At 52.0% G+C, this 20,978-nt stretch overlaps 1 protein-coding gene across 1 annotated transcript in view; it reads left to right on the plus strand.

The window, feature by feature from the left end:
• Positions 1 to 20,978, plus strand: part of pea15 (proliferation and apoptosis adaptor protein 15) — a 26,339-nt gene that overhangs the window by 980 nt on the left and 4,381 nt on the right. The window contains exons 2-3 of the mRNA XM_072564750.1: positions 19,649 to 19,841; positions 20,829 to 20,972. Coding sequence (XP_072420851.1) covers positions 19,649 to 19,841; positions 20,829 to 20,972 — 337 coding nt within the window. The remainder of the gene's footprint in view (positions 1 to 19,648; positions 19,842 to 20,828; positions 20,973 to 20,978) is intronic.

Below are 20,978 nucleotides of genomic sequence, written 5' to 3' on the forward strand. Positions count from 1 at the left end.
CCATAGTGTTCAGGGATGTGCAGGTTAGGGTGGATTGGCCATGCTAAATTACCCATAGTGCCCAGGGTGGATTGACCATGCTAAATTACCCCATAGTGTTCAGGGATGTGCAGGTTAGGGTGGATTGGCCATGCTAAATTACCCATAGTGCCCAGGGATGTGTAGGTTAGGGTGGATTGGCCATGCTAAATTACCCATAGTGCCCAGGGATGTGTCGTTTTAGATGGATTAGCCATTGGAAATACAGGGTGATTTGGGTGGGATGCTCTTTGAAGAGTCACTGGGCCAACAAGCCTCAGACAGGAAGAATCAAACTTGACGATCTCAGAGCAGGAGGGGGCGAGGGAGGTGGAGTTTGACGTGTGACAGCCTCAGCTCCTCTGAGGTGAGTGAGGACGAACACACGCTCACACCCTCACAGACACATACCCGCGCTCTCCCACACTCTCACTCTGTGTGGGATGCGGTCAGAGTCCGACAGGCCCTTCAGCCCAGTGACTCCCTGCTATCCCGCAAATGACAAGTGAAGCCAGACCAGTGAGAAGGGTTGTGCCAAGGTTGGGAGAATCTCCTGGTAAGGGGGCGGTGGGGTGGCGTGGAATGAGCGGGTACGAGGTCACTCACTCAGGCACGTCTTCAAGGGAGGGAGGACAGGACCACGGCCTCCGTCTGCTCCCATTGGACGGGAAATGGGGCCAAACGTTCACAAACAACAAGGCGCCTTCACCAATGCCTATCGACTCCACTGCCCTTCCCTCAGCCACCAACACAGGCCCCAGTTTTCAATTAACATGCTGCTTTTCAAACCTCCCCGAGGAATTCCTCATCCCCCACCCGACCCTACTCCAGCCCCTACACCCCCTCCCTATCACTGTAACCCCTTCCAGCCCCTACACCCCCTCCCTATCTCTGTATCCCCCTCCAGCCCCTACCCCCCTCCCTATCTCTGTAACCCCCTCCAGCCCTACACCCCTCCCTATCTCTGTAACCCCCCTCCAGCCCCTACAGCCCCTCCCTATCTCTGTAACCCCCTCCAGCCCCTACACCCCCTCCCTATCTCTGTAACCCCCTCCAGCCCCTCCCCCCCCTCCCTATCTCTGTAACCCCCTCCAGCCCCTACACCCCCTCCCTATCTCTGTAACCCCCTCCAGCCCCTACACCCCCCTCCCTATCTCTGTAACCCCCTCCAGCCCCTACCCCCCCTCCCCATCTCTGTAACCCCCTCCAGCCCCTACACCCCCTCCCTATCTCTGTAACCTCCTCTCTCTCTTCCTTTCTCTCTCACTCTATCTCCTCTTTCTCACACTCTCATCTTTCTCTCTCATCTCCCTTCTTCTCCTCCCTCTCTCTCTGTCTCATTCATTCACTCACTCTCCCTCCCTTCTCTCTCTCTCTCTCTCTCTCTCTAACATCCTTTTAGAGACTGTTTGGAAGAGGCAGTCCCTGAATTAACTGTGGTAATGCTCTGTCAAATGTCCTTGGGGAGTGTCCTGACATTGCAAGGTGCTACAGGAATGCAGAGTATTGTTGTCTCCCCCCGAGAGCAGGGTTTGGGGGGTGCGGGAGGCAGGCTTGGGGCTAGGGAGTGACCTGGTTAAAGTCTGGAACATTCTTGAAGGTTTTGAGCAGCTCTCTGTATCGTGTGGAACGCGGACAGGGGCTGTGCTGCATATGGCACCAGTCTCGAGCTTCTAGAATGTTCCAGTCCTCCCAAAACAAACCACAGGATTTCCTGTGCTGGCCCGCTCCCAACTCAGCGGACTCGGGGAGGAAGGACAACACATCCACATCCGAATGGGAAAACGCAGACAGGGGGGGGGGAGGGGGGAGAGAGAGAGAGAGAGAGCGAGAGAGAGAGACAGTGAGAGAGAGAGAGAGAGAAAGAGAGTGTAGGTAGGTTGGGGTTGTGAGGGGGGTGGCAGTGTTGGGGCTAGGGGAGAGTGGGGATGGAGAGAGAGAGAGTGGGGGATGATGGGGAGGGGGCAGGAGGAGAGAGGGGGAGGGGAGAGAGACTGAGTAGGGGGAGGCGAGGGTGATGGGGGGGACAAGGAGGAGGGGGAGAGAGTGTGAAGGTGAGGAGGAAGAGTCTAAGAGAGGGGGAGGGAGACGGGGGAGACACAGAGAGAGAGAGAGGGAGAAAGATCGAGAGGGGCTGAGACAGGCATGGAAAGAAAGGGAGAGAATTAGAGAGAGAGAGAGACAAATACAGAGAGAGAGGGATGAAAATACAGAGAGACGGAGAGTGTGAGATACAAAAAAACACAGAGAGAGAGAGACAGTGACACAGAGAGAGAGAGAGAGAGAGAGATGGGTTGTTTGGTTCAGTAACTGTGTGGTTAAGAGTGGATGTGGTGATTCAGTCAGCTGTAATCAAATCAATGCAGTGATTCATGCTGAGAGCTGCAATGTGCATTCCACATCTCTGCAACAAACACCAGACGTGAGCAACTTCCAAATTCCCACATCCTCCCCCATTCTCCACACAGCAGCAGACAAAGGAACATGGGACAAACCCCTCCCATCAAACATCCAGACAAACATTCGGCAAAGGGACACAGCCACTTCAAAACAATCACAGGCTGCAATCTAATCAGGGAACAGGATGGAGGGGAAAGACACACGGTCTCAGATACCCTGGGAGGGAGTTACAGACTGGAATCTAATCGAGGGGTTCAGGGTGGGTTATATACAGAATAACAGATACCCCGGGAGGGAGTTACAGACTGGAATCTAATCGAGGGGTTCAGGGTGGGTTACACACAGAATAACAGATACCTGAGAGTGAGTTACAGACTGGAATCTAATCGAGGGGTTCAGGGCGGGTTATACGCAGAATAACAGTTACCCGGGAGTGAGTTACAGACTGGAATCTAATCGAGGGGTTCAGGGTGGGTTATATACAGAATAACAGATTCCCGGGAGTGAGTTACACACTGGAATCTAATCGAGGGGTTCAGGGTGGGTTATATACAGAATAACAGATACCCGGGAGTGAGTTACAGACTGGAATCTAATCGAGGGGTTCAGGGTGGGTTATATGCAGAATAACAGATTCCCCGGGAGTGAGTTACAAACTGGAATCTGATCGAGGGGTTCAGGGTGGGTTATATACAGAATAACAGATACCCGGGAGTGAGTTACAGACTGGAATCTAATCGAGGGGTTCAGGGTGGGTTATATACAGAATAACAGATTCCCCGGGAGTGAGTTACAGACTGGAATCTAATCGAGGGGTTCAGGGTGGGTTATATACAGAATAACAGATACCCTGGGAGTGAGTTACAGACTGGAATCTAATCGAGGGGTTCAGGCTGGGTTATATACAGAATAACAGATACCCAGGGAGTGATTTACAGATTGGAACCTAATCGAGGGGTTCAGGGTGGGTTATATACAGAATAACAGATACCCTGGGAGTGAGTTACAGACTGGAATCTAATCGAGGGGTTCAGGCTGGGTTATATACAGAATAACAGATATCCAGGAGTGATTTACAGATTGGAACCTAATCGAGGGGTTCAGGGTGGGTTATATACAGAATAACAGATACCCGGGAGTGAGTTACAGACTGGAATCTAATCGAGGGGTTCAGGGTGGGTTATATACAGAATAACAGATACCCCGGGAGGGAGTTACAGACTGGAATCTAATCGAGGGGTTCAGGGTGGGTTATATACAGAATAACAGATACTCGGGAGTGAGTTACAGACTGGAATCTAATCGAGCGGTTCAGGGTGGGTTATATTCGGAATAACAGATACCCGAGAGTGAGTTTCAACCTGGAATCGAATGAGGGATTCAGGGTGGGTTATAAACAGAATAACAGATACCGCAGAGTGAGTTACAGACTGGAATCTAATCTAGGGGTTCAGGGTGGGTTATAAACAGAATAACAGATACCCCAGAGTGAGTTACAGACTGGAATCTAATCTAGGAGTTCAGGGTGGGTTATACACAGAATAACAGATACCCCGGGAGTGAGTTACAGACTGGAATCTAATCGAGAGGTTCAGAGTGGGTTATATACACAATAACAGATACCCCGGGAGTGAGTTACAGACTGGAGTCCAATCGAGGGGTTCAGGGTGGGTTATATACATAATAACAGATCCCCCGGGAGTGAGTTACAGACTGGAATCTAATCGAGGGGTTCAGGGTGGGTTATACACAGAATAACAGATACCTGAGAGTGAGTTACAGACTGGAATCGAATGAGGGGTTCAGGGTGGGTTATATACAGAATAACAGATACCCCGGGAGTGAGTTACAGACTGGAATCTAATCGAGAGGTTCAGGGTGGGTTATACACAGAATAACAGATACCTGAGAGTGAGTTACAGACTGGAATCGAATGAGGGGTTCAGGGTGGGTTATAAACAGAATAACAGATACCCCGGGAGGGAGTTACAGACTGGAATCTCATCAAGGGGTTCAGGGTGGGTTACATACAAAATAACAGATACCCGGGAGGGAGTTACAGACTGGAATCTAATCGAGGGATTCAGGGTGAGTTATATACAGAATAACAGATACTCCGGGAGTGAGTTACAGACTGGAATCTAATCGAGGGGTTCTGGGTGGGTTATATACAGAATAACAGATACCCCGGGAGTGAGTTACAGACTGGAATCTAATCGAGGGGTTCAGAGTGGGTTATATACAGAATAGCAGATACCCCGGGAGTGAGTTACAGACTGGAATCTAATCAAGGGGTTCAGGGTGGGTTACACACAGAATAACAGATACCCGGGAGTGAGTTACAGACTGGAGTCTAATCGAGAAGTTCAGAGTGGGTTATATACAGAATAACAGATATCCAGGAGTGAGTTACAGACTGGAATCTAATCGAGGGGTTCAGGGTGGGTTATATACAGAATAAGAGGTACCTGAGAGTGAGTTACAGACTGGAATGTAATCGAGGGTTTCAGGGTGGGTTATATACAGAATAACAGATACCCCGGGAGTGCGTTACAGATTGGAATTGAATCAAGGGGTTCATGGTGGGTTATATACAGAATAACAGATCCCTAACAGTGAGTTACTGACTGGAATCGAATGAGGGGTTCAGGGTGGGTCATAGACAGAATAACAGATACCCCGGGAGTGAGTGACACACTGGAATCTAATCGAGAGGTTCAGGGTGGGTTATAAACAGAATAACAGATACCCCAGAGTGAGTTACAGACTGGAATCTAATCTAGGGGTTCAGGGTGGGTTATACACAGAATAACAGATACCCCGGGAGTGAGTTACAGACTGGAATCTAATCGAGAGGTTCAGAGTGGGTTATATACACAATAACAGATACCCCGGGAGTGAGTTACAGACTGGAATCTAATCAAGGGGTTCAGGGTAAGTTATATGCAGAATAACAGATTCCGCGGGAGTGAGTTACAAACTGGAATCTGATCGAGGGGTTCAGGGTGGGTTATATACAGAATAACAGATACCCCAGGAGTGAGTTACAGACTGGAATCTAATCGAGGGATTCAGGGTGGGTTATACACAGAATAACAGATACCTGAGAGTGAGTTACAGACTGGAATCTAATCGAGGGATTCAGGGTGGGTTATATACAGAATAACAGATACCCCGGGAGTGAGTTACAGACTGGAGTCTAATCGAGGGGTTCAGGGTGGGTTATATACATAATAACAGATTCCCCAGAAGTGAATTACAAACTGGAATCTAATCGAGGGGTTCAGGGTGAGTTATATACAGAATAACAGATACCCCGGGAGTGAGTAACAGACTGGAATCTAATCGAGGGGTTCAGGGTGGGTTATATACAGAATAACAGATACCCCGGGAGTGAGTTACAGACTGGAATCTAATCGAGGGGTTCAGGGTGGGTTATATACAGAATAACAGATACCTGGGAGTGAGTTACACATTGGAATCTAATCGAGAGGTTCAGAGTGGGTTATATACAGAATAATAGATACCCCGGGAGTGAGTTCCAGACTGGAATATTATCGAGGGGTTTAGAGTGGGTTATATTTAGAATAACAGATACCCTGGGAGTGGGTTACAGATTGGAATCTAATCGAGGTGTTCAGGGTGGGTTATATACAGAATAACAGATACCCCGGGAGGGAGTTACAGATTGGAATCTAATCGAGGGGTTCAGGGTGGGTTATATACAGAATAACAGATACCCCGGGAGTGAGTTCCTGACTGGAATCTAATCGAGGGGTTCAAGGTGTGTTATATACAGAATAACAGATACCCCGGGAGTGAGTTACAGACTGGAATCTAATCGAGGGGTGCAGGGTGGGTTATATACAGAATAACAGATACCCCGGGAGTGAGTTACAGACTGGAATCTAATCGAGGGGTTCAGGGTGGGTTATATACAGAATAACAGATACCCCGGGAGTGAGTTACAGATTGGAATCCAATCGAGAGGTTCAGAGTGGGTTATATACAGAATAACAGATACCCCGGGAGTGAGTTACAGACTGGAATCTAATCAAGGGGTTCAGGGTGGGTTATATACACAATAACAGATACCCCGGGAGTGAGTGACAGACTGGAATCTAATCGAGGGGTTCAGGGTGGGTTATATACACAATAACAGATACCCCGGGAATGAGTTACAGACTGGAATCTAATCGAGGGGTTCTGGGTGGGTTATATACAGAATAACAGATACCCCGGGAGTAAGTTACAGACTGGAATCTAATCAAGGGGTTCAGGGTGGGTTATACACAGAATAACAGATACCTGAGAGTGAGTTACAGACTGGAATCGAATGAGGGGTTCAGGGTGGGTTATAAACAGAACAACAGATACCCCGGGAGTGAGTTACACACTGGAATCTAATCGAGAGGTTCAGAGTGGGTTATAAACAGAATAACAGATACCCCAGAGTGAGTTACAGACTGGAATCTAATCGAGGGGTTCAGGGTGGGTTATACACAGAATAACAGATACCCCGGGAGTGAGTTACAGACTGGAATCTAATCGAGAGGTTCAGAGTGGGTTATATACACAATAACAGATACCCCGGGAGTGAGTTACAGACTGGAATCTCATCAAGGGGTTCAGGGTAAATTATGTGCAGAATAACAGGTTCCCCGGGAGTGAGTTACAAACTGGAATCTGATCGAGGGGTTCAGGGTGGGTTATATACAGAATAACAGATACCCCGGGAGTGAGTTACAGACTGGAGTCGAAACGAGGGGTTCAGGGTGGGTTATATACAGAATAACAGATACCCCGGGAGGGAGTTACAGACTGGAATCTAATCGAGGGATTCAGGGTGGGTTATATACAGAATAACAGATACCCCGGGAGTGGGTTACAGACTGGAATCTCATCGAGGGGTTCAGGGTGTGTTATATACAGAATAACAGATACCCCGGGAGTGAGTTACAGAATGGAATCTAATCAAGGGTTTCAGGGTGGGTTATACACAGAATAACAGATACCTGAGAGTGAGTTACAGACTGGAATCGAATTTGGGGATCAGGGTGGGTTATAAACAGAATAACAGATACCCCAGGAGTGAGTTACAGACTGGAGTCTAATCGAGGGGTTCAGGGTGGGTTATATACATAATAACAGATTCCCCAGAAGTGAATTACAAACTGGAATCTAATCGAGGGATTCAGGGTGAGTTATATACAGAATAACAGATACCCCGGGAGTGAGTTACAGACTGGAATCTAATCGAGAGGTTCAGAGTGGGTTATATACAGAATAACAGATACCCCGGGAGGGAGTTACAGACTGGAATCTAATCGAGGGATTCAGGGTGGGTTATATACAGAATAACAGATACCCCGGGAGTGAGTTACAGAATGGAATCTAATCAAGGGTTTCAGGGTGGGTTATACACAGAATAACAGATACCTGAGAGTGAGTTACAGACTGGAATCGAATTTGGGGATCAGGGTGGGTTATAAACAGAATAATAGATACCCCAGGAGTGAGTTCCAGACTGGAATCTAATCGAGGGGTTCAGGGCGGGTTATATACAGAATAATAGATACCCCGGGAGTGAGTTCCAGACTGGAATCTTATCGAGGGGTTTAGAGTGGGTTATATTTAGAATAACAGATACCCTGGGAGTGGGTTACAGACTGGAATCTAATCGAGGGGTTCAGGGTGGGTTATATACAGAATAACAGATACCCCGGGAGTGAGTTCCTGACTGGAATCTAATCGAGGGGTTCAGGGTGTGTTATATACAGAATAACAGATACCCCGGGAGTGAGTTACAGACTGGAATGTAAACGAGAGGTTCAGGGTGGGTAATACACAGAATAACAGATACCTGAGAGTGAGTTACAGACTGGAATCGAATGAGGGGTTCAGGGTGGGTTATATTCAGAATAACAGATACCCGGGAGGGAGTTACAGACTGGAATCTAATCGAGGGGTTCAGGGTGGGTTATATACAGAATAACAGATACCCGGGAGTGAGTAACAGACTGGAATCTAATCGAGGGGTTCAGGGTGGGTTATATGCAGAATAACAGATACCCCGGGAGTGAGTTACAGACTGGAATCTAATCGAGGGGTTCAGGGTGGGTTATATGCAGAATAACAGATACCCCAGGAGTGAGTTACAGACTGGAATCTAATCGAGAGGTTCAGAGTGGGTTATATACACAATAACAGATACCCCGGGAGGGAGTTACAGACTGGAATCTGATCGAGGGGTTCAGGGTGGGTAATACACAGAATAACAGATACCTGAGAGTGAGTTACAGACTGGAATCGAATGAGGGGTTCAGGGTGGGTTATATTCAGAATAACAGATACCCTGGAAGTGGGTTACAGATTGGAATCTAATCAAGGGGTTCAGGGTGGGTTATACACAGAATAACAGATACCCTGGAAGTGGGTTACAGATTGGAATCTAATCGAGGGGTTCAGGGTGGTTTATATACAGAATAACAGGTACCCGGGAGTGAGTTACAGACTGGAATCTAATCGAGGGGTTCAGGGTGGGTTATATACAGAATAACAGATACCCCGGGAGTGAGTTACAGAATGGAATCTAATCGAGGGGTTCAGGGTGGGTTGTATACAGAATAATAGATACCCCGGGAGTGAGTTCCAGACTGGAATCTTATCGAGGGGTTTAGAGTGGGTTATATTTAGAATAACAGATACCCTGGGAGTGGGTTACAGATTGGAATCTAATCGAGGGGTTCAGGGTGGGTTATATGCAGAATAACAGATACCCTGGGAGGGAGTTACAGATTGGAATCTAATCGAGGTGTTCAGGGTGTGTTATATACAGAATAACAGATTCCCCGGGAGTGAGTTACAGACTGGAATCTAATCGAGGGGTTCAGGGTGGGTTATATCCAGAATAACAGATACCCCGGGAGTTTGTTACACACTGGAATCTAATCGAGGGGTTCAGGGTGGGTTATAAACAGAATAACAGATACCCGGGAGTGAATTACAGACTGGAATCTAATCGAGGGGTTCAGGGTGGGTTATATACAGAATAACAGATACCCGGGAGTGAGTTACAGACTGGAATCTAATCGAGGGGTTCAGGGTGGGTTATATACAGAATAACAGATACCCCGGGAGTGAGTTACAGACTGGAATCTCATCGAAGGCTTGGGGTGATTTATATACAGAGTCGGTAAAAACAATGACTGCAGATGCTGGAAACCAGATTCTGGATTAGTGGTGGTGGAAGAGCACAGCAGTTCAGGCAGCATCCAAGGAGCTTCGAAATCGACTTTTCGGGCAAATGCCCTTCATCAGGAATGAATGAAGGGCTTTTGTCCGAAACCTCGATTTCGAAGCTACTTGGATGCTGCCTGAACTGCTGTGCTCTTCCAGCACCACTAATCCAGAATATATACAGAGCAACATACCCGGGTGTGAGTTTCAGACTGAAATCTAATCGAGGGATTCGGGTGGCTTACATCGAGTCATAGAGGTGTACAAGCACAGAAACAAATCCTTTGGTCCAACTCATCCATGCCAACCAGATTGCCTAAACAAATCTCGTCCCATTTACCAGCACTTGGCCCAGAGCCCTCTAAACCCTTTCCTCTTCATATACCCATCCTGATGCCTTTGGAATGTTGTAATTGTACCAACCTCCACCACTTCCTCTTGTAGCTCATTCCACACATTTACATCAATGATTTGGATGTGAGCATAAGAGGTACAGTTAGTAAGTTTGCAGATGACACCTAAATTGGAGGTGTAGTGGACAGCGAAGAGGGTTACCTCAGATTACAACAGGATCTGGACCAGATGGGCCAATGGGCTGAGAAGTGGCAGATGGAGTTTAATTCAGATAAATGCGAGGTGCTGCATTTTGGGAAAGCAAACCTTAGCAGGACTTATACACTTAATGGTAAGGTCCGAGGGAGTGTTGCTGAACAAAGAGACCTTGGAGTGCAGGTTCATAGCTCCTTGAAAGTGGAGTCGCAGGTCGATAGGATAGTGAAGAAGGTGTTTGGTATGCTTTCCTTTATTGGTCAGAGTATTGAGTACAGGAGTTGGGAGGTCATGTTGTGGCTGTACAGGACATTGGTTAGGCCACTGTTGGGATATTGCGTGCAATTCTGGTCTCCTTCCTATTGGAAAGATGTTGTGAAACTTGAAAGGGTTCAGAGAAGATTTACAAGGATGTTGCCAGGGTTGGTGGGTTTGAGCTACAGGGAGAGGCTGAACAGGCTGGGACTGTTTTCCCTGGAGCGTCGGAGGCTGAGGGGTGACCTTATAGAGGTTTATAAAATCATGAGGGGCATGGATAGGGTAAATAGACAAAGTCTTTTCCCTGGGGTTGGGGAGTCCAGAAGTAGAGGGGCATAGGTTTAGGGTGAGGGGGGAAAGATATAAAAGAGACCTAAGGGGCAACTTTTTCACCCAGAGGGTGGTACGTGTATGGAATGAGCTGCCAGAGGATGTGGTGGAGGCTGGTACAATGACAACATTTAAGAGGCATTTGGATGGGTATATGGATAGGAAGGGTTTGGGGGGATATGGGCCGGGTGCTGGCAGGTGGGACTAGATTGGGTTGGGATATCTGGGTCAGCATGGACGGGGTTGGGCCAAAGGGTCTGTTTCCATGCTGTACATCTCTATGACACACTCCACCGTCTGCACGGGGTTAGATACAGAGTAAAGCTCACTCTACACTGTTCCCCATCAAACACTCCCAGGACAGGGACAGCACGGGGTTAGATACATAGTAAAGCTCTCTCTACACTGTCCCCCATCAAACACTCCCAGGACAGGGACAGCACGGGGTTAGATACAGAGTAAAGCTCCCTCTACACTGTTCCCCATCAAACCCTCCCAGGACAGGGACAGCACGGGGTTAGATACAGAGTAAAGCTCCCTCTACACTGTCCCCATCAAACACTCCCAGGACAGGGACAGCACGGGATTAGATTCACAGTAAAGCTCCCTCTACACTGTCCCCCATCAAACACTCCCAGGACAGGGACAGCCCGGGGTTAGATACAGAGTAAAGCTTCCTCTACACTGTCCCCCATCAAACACTCCCAGGACAGGGACAGCCCGGGGTTAGATACAGAGTAAAGCTCTCTCTACACTGTCCCCCATCAAACACTCCCAGGACAGGGACAGCACGGGGTTAGATACAGAGTAAAGCTCTCTCTACACTGTCCCCCATCAAACCCTCCCAGGACAGGGACAGCTCGGGGTTAGATACAGATTTGCTGGGTATGAGTGTGATTGTGAGCATGTATGTTGTTCTGTGTGTGTGTCTGTGTGTGCGTGTGCCTATGTGTGTGTGTATGTGCGTATGCGTGTGTGTGCGTATGTGTGTGTGTGTGTGCGCGCGTGTATGTGTGTGCGTGTGTGTGTGTGTGTCTGTGTGTGTGTGCCTGTGTGTGTGTGTGCGTGTGTCTGTGCGTGTGTGTGTGTGTGTCTGTGTGTGTGTGTCTGTATGTGTGTGTCTGTATGTGTGTGTCTGTATGTGTGTGTCTGTATGTGTGTGTGTGTTTGTGAGTGCATGTGTGTTGAATAATGAATTGAATTGATTGTCCCAGGTACCGAGGCACAGTGGAAAGCTTTGTCTTGCGAGCAATCCAGGTAGATCGCAGAGTTAAGTCACGTCGATGGTAAATAATAGGGAAACAGCAGCAAAACCAAAACCACAGGGACAGAAAATTGCTCAAGAGTTTGAGAGTCCATTCAGTATCCTAACAACAGTGGGGTCGAAACTGTTTCAAAACTGTGTGTTCACAGCTGGTCTGCGTGTTCAGGATTCAGTATCTTCTCCCCGAAGGTAGACATTGGAGAAAAGCATTGCCGGGGTTGGGGGATGGATCTTTGAGAACGCTGGTGGCCTTCCCTTGACAGTGGGCCTGGTAGGTGGATTCGATCGATGGGAGGTTGGCCTCTGTGATTGTGAACCGGGCCGAATTCACCACTCTCTGTAACCGTCTCCCATCTTGAATGGTACAGTCGCCACACCAAGGTAGGGACACATCCAGACAGGATGTTCTCGATGGTGCACCGGTAAAAGTTGGCAAGGGTATTCACCGTCATGCCCAAGTCCCTCAGCTGCCTGAGGAAGAAGAGACGTTGTTGGGCCTTTGTAACCAGTGTGTCCACATGAAGAGTCCAAGGAAGCTTGTTGTGGATGACCACTCCCAGGAGCTTGACACTCTCCACTCGTTCCACCTCTGTGCTGTTAATGTGTAGGGGGGGTATGAGTAACATCCCACTGAATGTCAGTAATGAGTCCCTTGGTTTTGCCGGCATTGAGAGCTCGGTTGTTCTCAGTGCACCATTTTTCCAGATCTTACACCTCCCGTATGTCGTCTGTTTCATCGCCATCTGAGATTCGACCAGCTATGGTGGTGTCATCAGCAAACTTGTAACTGGCATTAGTCTGGTATTTGGCAACGCAGTCATGGGTGTACAGTGAGTACAGTAGGGGGCTGAGTCTGTATGTGTGTGTGTGTGTGTGTGTGAGTGAGTGTGCGCACGAACACGTGTGTGTGATTCAGTGTGTGTGTGAGAGAGTGTACGCGAATGTGAGTGAGTGTGTCTGTGGGTGAGTGAAGTTAAAAATCCCACAACACCAGGTTATGGTCCAACAGGTTTATTTGGAAGCACTAGCTTTTGGAGCGCTGCCCCTTCATCAGGTGGTTCTCCGATTAAGGAGCGTCACTTTGAAAGCTCGTGCTTCCAAATAAACCTGTTGGACCATAACCTGGTGTTGTGGGATTTTTAACTTTGTCCAACCCAGGCGAGTCGTGTGTGAGTGTGTGTCTGTGTGTGTGAGTGTGAGAGTGTGTGAGTGTGGGTGTGAGAGTGTGTGGGAGTGTATGTGGGAGTGTGTGTGTGTGAGTGTGTGTGTGTGTTTGTGAGTGTGTGTGAGTGTGAGTGTGAGTGTGAGTGTGAGTGTGAGTGTGAGTGTGAGTGTGAGTGTGAGTGTGAGTGTGAGTGTGAGTGTGAGTTTGAGTGTGAGTGTGAGTGTGAGTGTGTGTGTGAGTGTGAGTTTGTGAGTGTGAGTGTGTGAGTGTGAGTTTGTGAGTGAGTGTGTGTGAGTGTGTGTGGGTGTGAGCGCATGTGTGTTTGTGAGTGTGTTTGTGAGTGTGAGTATGAATTTGTGAGTGTGTGTGTGTAAGTGAGTGTGAGTATGTGAGAGTGTGTGAGTGTGTGTGTGAGTGTGTGTGTGTGAGAGTGTGTGTGTGTGAGTGTGAGTGTTTGAGTGTGAGTGTGTGAGAGTGTGAGTGTTTGTGAGTGTGAGTGTGTGTGTGTGTGTGTGAGGGTGTGTGTGTGTGTGTGTGAGGGTGTGTATGAGTGTGTGTGTTTGTGTGTGAGAGTGTGTGTGTGTGTGTTTGTGTGTGAGGGTGTGTCTGTGACTGTGAGGGAGTGTGTGAGTGTGTGTGAGTGCGTGAGGGTGTGAGGCTGTGTGAGTGAGTGTGAGTGTTTGAGTGTGAGTGTTTGAGTGTGAGTGTTTGAGTGTGAGTGTGTGAGAGTGTGAGTGTGTGAGAGTGTGAGTGTGTGAGAGTGTGAGTGTTTGTGAGTGTGTGAGAGTGTGTGTGTGAGGGTGTGTGAGGGTGTGTGAGGGTGTGTATGAGTGTGTGTGTGTGTGTGTGTGTGTGTGAGGGTGTGTCTGTGACTGTGAGGGAGTGTGTGAGTGTGTGTGAGTGCGTGAGGGTGTGAGGCTGTGTGAGTGAGTGTGTGTGTGAGAGTGTGTGTGTGTGTGTGTGTTTGTGTGTGAGGGTGTGTCTGTGTCTGTGAGGGTGTGTGTGTATGTGAGTTTGTGTCTGTGTCTGTGTCTGTGAGGGTGTGTGTGTGTGTGTGTGTGTGAGGGTGTGTCTGTGTCTGTGAGTGTGTGTGTGTGTCTGTGAGTGTGTGTGTGAGTATGCGTGTGTGAGTGTGTGTGTGAGTGTGTGTGAGGGTGTGTCTGTGAGTGTGTGTGAGTGTGCGTGTGTGAGTGTGCGTGTGTGAGTGTGTGGAGGGTTTGGGAAGGTATCTGCCCTGAGTTGTAGTGACAGCGTGACTCCCAGCTGAGTCACTCTCCATTCCTGCCCGAGATTTCCGCACAGTCTCTCTCTCTCTCTCTCTCGCTTGCATCCCTCACTCTCTGGGATCTCGGAGCTGTCTCCCTGGTAACCACTCGCTGGAGCCTCTGGAATGCCTGGTTTCCAGGGAGACAGTGTATGGAAGAGGCCGTTTTTGAGCAGCGGGAGATGGGGAGTGAGGCTTGCTGGGGGCTGGTGGGAGGAGAGGGAGTGGATTTGTGAGCTCCCTCCCTCCCTCTGTCTCGTCTGGTCACTGTCTGTCAACAAGCAGGTTCAGTGTGGAGGGTCTGACCAGGCTCCTGTTAGGTACTGCAGCAGAGACTGGAGCGTGTAGGGCATAGGGTACTGTACCCTGGTTATCCACCCTCCCTGTACTACCTCTCTCTCCCATCTGTCTGCCCAGCTCCTCTCTCTTCTCTCCCAGCTTCTCTGTCTGACTGCCTCGTCATTCTTCTCTCTCTCTCTCTCTGCCCACCGGGACTCTCCTCATCTTTCTCTCTCTGTCTCCATTTTTCCTCTGTCTCTCTCTCTCTCTTTCTGGCTGCCCCACTCTCAGTCTCTCCCTGTCGCTGTCTCTTACAGTCTCTCTCTCTCTCTCTCTCTCTATCTCTCCCTCCATCTCTCTCCCTCTGTCATTCTTTTCAGGCCATAAAAGTGAGGATTGCAGATGCTGGAAACCAGAGTTTAGCTCAGAGTGTGGTGCTGGAAAAACGCAGCAGGTCAGGCCGCATCCGAGGAGCAGGAGAATCGACGTATCGGGCATCAGCCCTTCATCAGGAATCTTTCTTTCTTTCTGTCCATCTCTCTCTCTCTCCGTTTTTCTATCTGTCTCTGTCTCTAATTCTGTCTCTCTCCTCTCCCTCTCTCAGTCCCTCCATCTCTCTCCTCTCCCTCCCTCAGTCCCTCCATCCCTCTCCTCTCCCTCTCTCAGTCCCTCCATCTCTCTCTCCTCTCCCTCCCTCAGTCCCTCCATCTCTCTCTCCTCTCCCTCCCTCAGTCCCTCCATCCCTCTCCTCTCCCTCTCTCAGTCCCTCCATCCCTCTCCTCTCCCTCTCTCAGTCCCTCCATCTCTCTCTCCTCTCCCTCTCTCAGTGCTCCCCATCTCTCTCTCCTCTCCCTCTCTCAGTCCCTCCATCCCTCTCCTCTCCCTCCCTCAGTCCCTCCATCCCTCTCCTCTCCCTCTCTCAGTCCCTCCATCCCTCTCCTCTCCCTCTCTCAGTCCCTCCATCCCTCTCCTCTCCCTCTATCAGTCCCTCCATCCCTCTCCTCTCCCTCTCTCAGTCCCTCCATCCCTCTCCTCTCCCTCCCTCAGTCCCTCCATCCCTCTCCTCACCTTCTCTCAGTCCCCCCATCTCTCTCTCCTCTCCCTCCCTCAGTCCCTCCATCTCTCTCTCCTCTCCCTCCCTCAGTCCCTCCATCCCTCTCCTCACCTTCTCTCAGTCCCCCCATCTCTCTCTCTCCTCTCCCTCCCTCAGTCCCTCCATCTCTCTCTCCTCTCCCTCCCTCAGTCCCTCCATCTCTCTCCTCTCCCTCCCTCAGTCCCCCCATCTCTCTTTCCTCTCCCTCTCTCAGTCCCTCCATCCCTCTCCTCTCCCTCCCTCAGTCCCCCCCATCTCTCTCTCTCCTCTCCCTCTCTCAGTCCCTCCATCTCTCTCTCTCCTCTCCCTCTCTCAGTCCCTCCATCCCTCTCCTCTCCCTCCCTCAGTCCCTCCATCCCTCTCCTCACCTTCTCTCAGTCCCTCCATCTCTCTCTCCTCTCCCTCCCTCAGTCCCTCCATCTCTCTCTCCTCTCCCTCCCTCAGTCCCTCCATCTCTCTCTCCTCTCCCTCCCTCAGTCCCCCCATCTCTCTCTCCTCTCCCTCTCTCAGTCCCTCCATCTCTCTCTCCTCTCCCTCCCTCAGTCCCTCCATCTCTCTCTCCTCTCCCTCCCTCAGTCCCTCCATCCCTCTCCTCTCCCTCCCTCAGTCCCCCCATCTCTCTCTCCTCTCCCTCCCTCAGTCCCCCCATCTCTCTCTCCTCTCCCTCTCTCAGTCCCTCCATCTCCCTCTCCTCTCCCTCTCTCAGTCCCCCCATCTCTCTCTCCTCTCCCTCTCTCAGTCCCTCTATCCCTCTCCTCTCCCTCTCTCAGTCCCTCCATCTCTCTCTCCTCTCCCTCTCTCAGTCCCCCCATCTCTCTCTCCTCTCCCTCCCTCAGTCCCTCCATCCCTCTCCTCTCCCTCTCTCAGTCCCCCCATCTCTCTCTCCTCTCCCTCTCTCAGTCCCTCCATCTCCCTCTCCTCTCCCTCTCTCAGTCCCCCCATCTCTCTCTCCTCTCCCTCTCTCAGTCCCTCTATCCCTCTCCTCTCCCTCTCTCAGTCCCTCCATCTCTCTCTCCTCTCCCTCTCTCAGTCCCCCCATCTCTCTCTCCTCTCCCTCCCTCAGTCCCTCCATCCCTCTCCTCTCCCTCTCTCAGTCCCTCCATCCCTCTCCTCTCCCTCCCTCAGTCCCCCCCATCTCTCTCTCTCCTCTCCCTCTCTCAGTCCCTCCATCTCTCTCTCTCCTCTCCCTCTCTCAGTCCCTCCATCCCTCTCCTCTCCCTCCCTCAGTCCCTCCATCCCTCTCCTCACCTTCTCTCAGTCCCTCCATCTCTCTCTCCTCTCCCTCCCTCAGTCCCTCCATCTCTCTCTCCTCTCCCTCCCTCAGTCCCTCCATCTCTCTCTCCTCTCCCTCCCTCAGTCCCCCCATCTCTCTCTCCTCTCCCTCTCTCAGTCCCCCCATCTCTCTCTCCTCTCCCTCCCTCAGTCCCTCCATCCCTCTCCTCTCCCTCCCTCAGTCCCCCCCATCTCTCTCTCCTCTCCCTCCCTCAGTCCCCCCATCTCTCTCTCCTCTCCCTCTCTCAGTCCCTCCATCTCCCTCTCCTCTCCCTCTCTCAGTCCCCCCATCTCTCTCTCCTCTCCCTCTCTCAGTCCCTCTATCCCTCTCCTCTCCCTCTCTCAGTCCCTCTATCCCTCTCCTCTCCCTCTCTCAGTCCCTCCATCTCTCTCTCCTCTCCCTCTCTCAGTCCCCCCATCTCTCTCTCCTCTCCCTCCCTCAGTCCCTCCATCCCTCTCCTCTCCCTCTCTCAGTCCCCCCATCTCTCTCTCCTCTCCCTCTCTCAGTCCCCCCATCTCGCTCTCTCCTCTCCCTCTCTCAGTTCCCCCCATCTCTCTCTCTCCTCTCCCTCTCTCAGTCCCCCCATCTCTCTCTCCTCTCCCTCTCAGTCCCTCCATCTCTCTCCCTCCTCTCCCTCTCTCAGTCCCCCCCAACTCTCTCCTCTCCCTCTCTCAGTCCCCCCATCTCTCTCCTCTCTCTCTCTCTCAGTCCCCCCCCCTCTCTCTCCTCTCCCTCTCTCAGTCCCCCCATCTCTCTCTCTCCTCTCCCTCTCTCAGTCCCCCCATCTCTCTCTCTCCTCTCCCTCCCTCAGTCCCCCCCCCCTCTCTCCTCTCCCTCTCTCAGTCCCCCCAACTCTCTCTCTCCTCTCCCTCCCTCAGTCCCCCCCCTCTCTCCTCTCCCTCCCTCAGTCCCTCCATCTCTCTCTCTCCTCTCCCTCCCTCAGTCCCCCCATCTCTCTCTCCTCTCCCTCTCTCAGTCCCTCTATCCCTCTCCTCTCCCTCTCTCAGTCCCCCCATCTCTCTCTCCTCTCCCTCTCTCAGTCCCCCCATCTCTCTCTCCTCTCCCTCTCTCAGTCCCTCCATCTCTCTCTCCTCTCTCTCTCTCAGTCCCTCCATCTCCCTCTCCTCTCCCTCTCTCAGTCCCCCCATCTCTCTCTCCTCTCCCTCTCTCAGTCCCCCCATCTCTCTCTCTCCTCTCCCTCTCTCAGTCCCCCCATCTCTCTCTCCTCTCCCTCCCTCAGTCCCTCCATCCCTCTCCTCTCCCTCTCTCAGTCCCCCCATCTCTCTCTCCTCTCCCTCTCTCAGTCCCCCCATCTCTCTCTCCTCTCCCTCCCTCAGTCCCTCCATCTCTCTCTCCTCTCCCTCTCTCAGTCCCTCCATCTCTCTCTCCTCTCCCTCTCTCAGTCCCCCCATCTCTCTCTCCTCTCCCTCTCTCAGTCCCCCCATCTCTCTCTCTCCTCTCCCTCTCTCAGTCCCCCCATCTCTCTCTCCTCTCTCTCAGTCCCCCCCTCTTTCTCTCCTCTCCCTCCCTCAGTCCCTCCATCTCTCTCTCCTCTCCCTCTCTCAGTCCCCCCATCTCTCTCTCCTCTCCCTCTCTCAGTCCCTCCATCTCTCTCTCTCCTCTCCCTCTCAGTCCCCCCCCCCTCTCCTCTCCCTCTCTCAGTCCCCCCATCTCTCTCCTCTCCCTCTCTCAGTCCCCCCATCTCTCTCCTCTCCCTCTCTCAGTCCCCCCATCTCTCTCCTCTCTCTCTCTCAGTCCCCCCCTCTCTCTCTCCTCTCCCTCTCTCAGTCCCTCCATCTCTCTCCTCTCCTCTCCCTCTCTCAGTCACCCCATCTCTCTCTCTCCTCTCCCTCCCTCAGTCCCCTCACCCCCTCATCCTCTCCCTCTCTCAGTCCCCCCAACTCTCTCTCTCCTCTCCCTCCCTCAGTCCCCCCCCCCCTCCTCTCCCTCCCTCAGTCCCCTCCATCTCTCTCTCCTCCTCTCCCCTCCCTCAATCCCCCCCCTCCTCTCCCTCTCTCAGTCCCCCCCCCTCTCTCTCCTCTCCCTCCCTCAGTCCCCATCTCTCTCTCTCTCTCCTCCCCTCTCTCAGTCCCCTCCACCTCTCTCTCCTCTCCCTCCCTCAGTCCCCCCATCTCTCTCTCTCCTCTCCCTCTCTCAGTCCCTGATCTTTTTTCAGTTGTTTCTCTCACTCGCCCCCTCCCTATTTCAAACCTGACACCTTGTCTGTTCAGAAACAGGAAGTGGGGTGGGGAGGGATGTTCACAGTCTAAGAATACGCGGTAGACCATTTGGGACTGAGATGTGGAGCAATGTCTTGACCCAGAGAGCGAGGGGCCTATGGAATTCTGTCCCAATGAAAGCCAGAAAAAGTTAGAGATAGTCTTTAGGCCCGAAGAGAGGGGTTAGGAGCAGGGGACTGTGTTGGATGACCACACGGGGGTGACCAGTCTCGAAAGGGCTGATTTTCTACATTGCTAACTTTTTCTCTCTCTCTCTCTCTCTCTATGTTCCCTCAGAGGATCATGGCAGACACAGAGTTGGTCCAATTTGCCGCCTTGCTCGATGACCTCTCGTCCAACATTACACCAGAGGACCTGAACCAACTGAAACTGGCCTGCAAAGAGGACATTCCAAGCAACAGAAGCCAGGAGCTGACCGGATGCAAGGAGTGGTTCAACTTCTTGGAAAAACACGACAAGCTCTCCAAAGGTGGGAGGCTGAGAGTAGGCCCCAGGGCTCGGGAACGGGAGTCGGGGCCTGAGAGTAGGCCCCAGGGCTCGGGAACGGGAGTCAGGGACTGAGAGTAGGCCCCAGGGCTCTGGAACGGGAGTCGGGGCCTGAGAGTAGGCCCCAGGGCCCGGGAACGGGAGTCGGGGCCTGAGAGTAGGCCCCAGGGCCCGGGAACGGGAGTCGGGGCCTGAGAGTAGGCCTCAGGGCCCGGGAACGGGAGTCGGGGCTTGAGAGTAGGCCTCAGGGCCCGGGAACGGGAGTCGGGGCCTGAGAGTAGGCCCCAGGGCCCGGGAACGGGAGTCGGGGCCTGAGAGTAGGCCCCAGGGCCCGGGAACGGAAGTCGGGGCCTGAGAGTAGGCCCCAGGGCCCGAGAGTAGGCCCCAGGGCCCGGGAACGGGAGTCAGGGCCTGAGAGTAGGCCCCAGGGCCCAGGACGGGAGTCAGGGCCTGAGAGTAGTCCCCAGGGCCCGGGAACAGGAGTCAGGGCCTGAGAGTAGGCCCCAGGGCCCGGGAACAGGTGTCGGGGCCTGAGAGTAGGTCCCAGAACTCAGGATTGGGAGTCAGGGCCTAAGAGTAGTCCCCATAGCGCGGGAATGGGAGTCAGTGCCTGACAGTAGGCCCTACGGCTCAGGAATGGGAGTCGGGGCCTGACAGTAGGCCACAGGGCTTGGGATCAGGAGTCAGAGCCTGAGAATAGGCCACAGTGCCCAGTAGTGGGAGTCTGGGCCTGAGAGTAGGCCCCAGGGAAAGGGGAACGGGAGTCAGGGCCTGAGAGTAGGCCCCAGGGCCAGTAGTGGGAGTCTGGGCCTGAGAGTGGGCCCCAGGGAAAGGGGAACGGGAGTCAGGGCCTGAGAGTAGGCCCCAGAGCTCGGGAAGGGGAGTCAGGGCCTGAGAATGTGAGGTGAGGGGAGTGGATGGGAGGTGAGAGAGCATGCGTGCAGTCTAATTGTGGCCCTTCCTGCTGTAGATAACCTGTCGTACATTGAGCATGTGTTTGAGCTATCACGGAGACCTGACCTGCTGACCATGGTGTTGGAGTACAGGACAAAGGTACTCAAGGTCAGCGAGGAACAGGAGAGTGAATCAAAATTCACCCACCCGCATCCCCAGTGCCATC

The sequence above is a fragment of the Chiloscyllium punctatum genome, chromosome 47 (genome assembly GCF_047496795.1).
Source record: "Chiloscyllium punctatum isolate Juve2018m chromosome 47, sChiPun1.3, whole genome shotgun sequence".
NCBI classification, from domain to species: domain Eukaryota; kingdom Metazoa; phylum Chordata; class Chondrichthyes; order Orectolobiformes; family Hemiscylliidae; genus Chiloscyllium; species Chiloscyllium punctatum.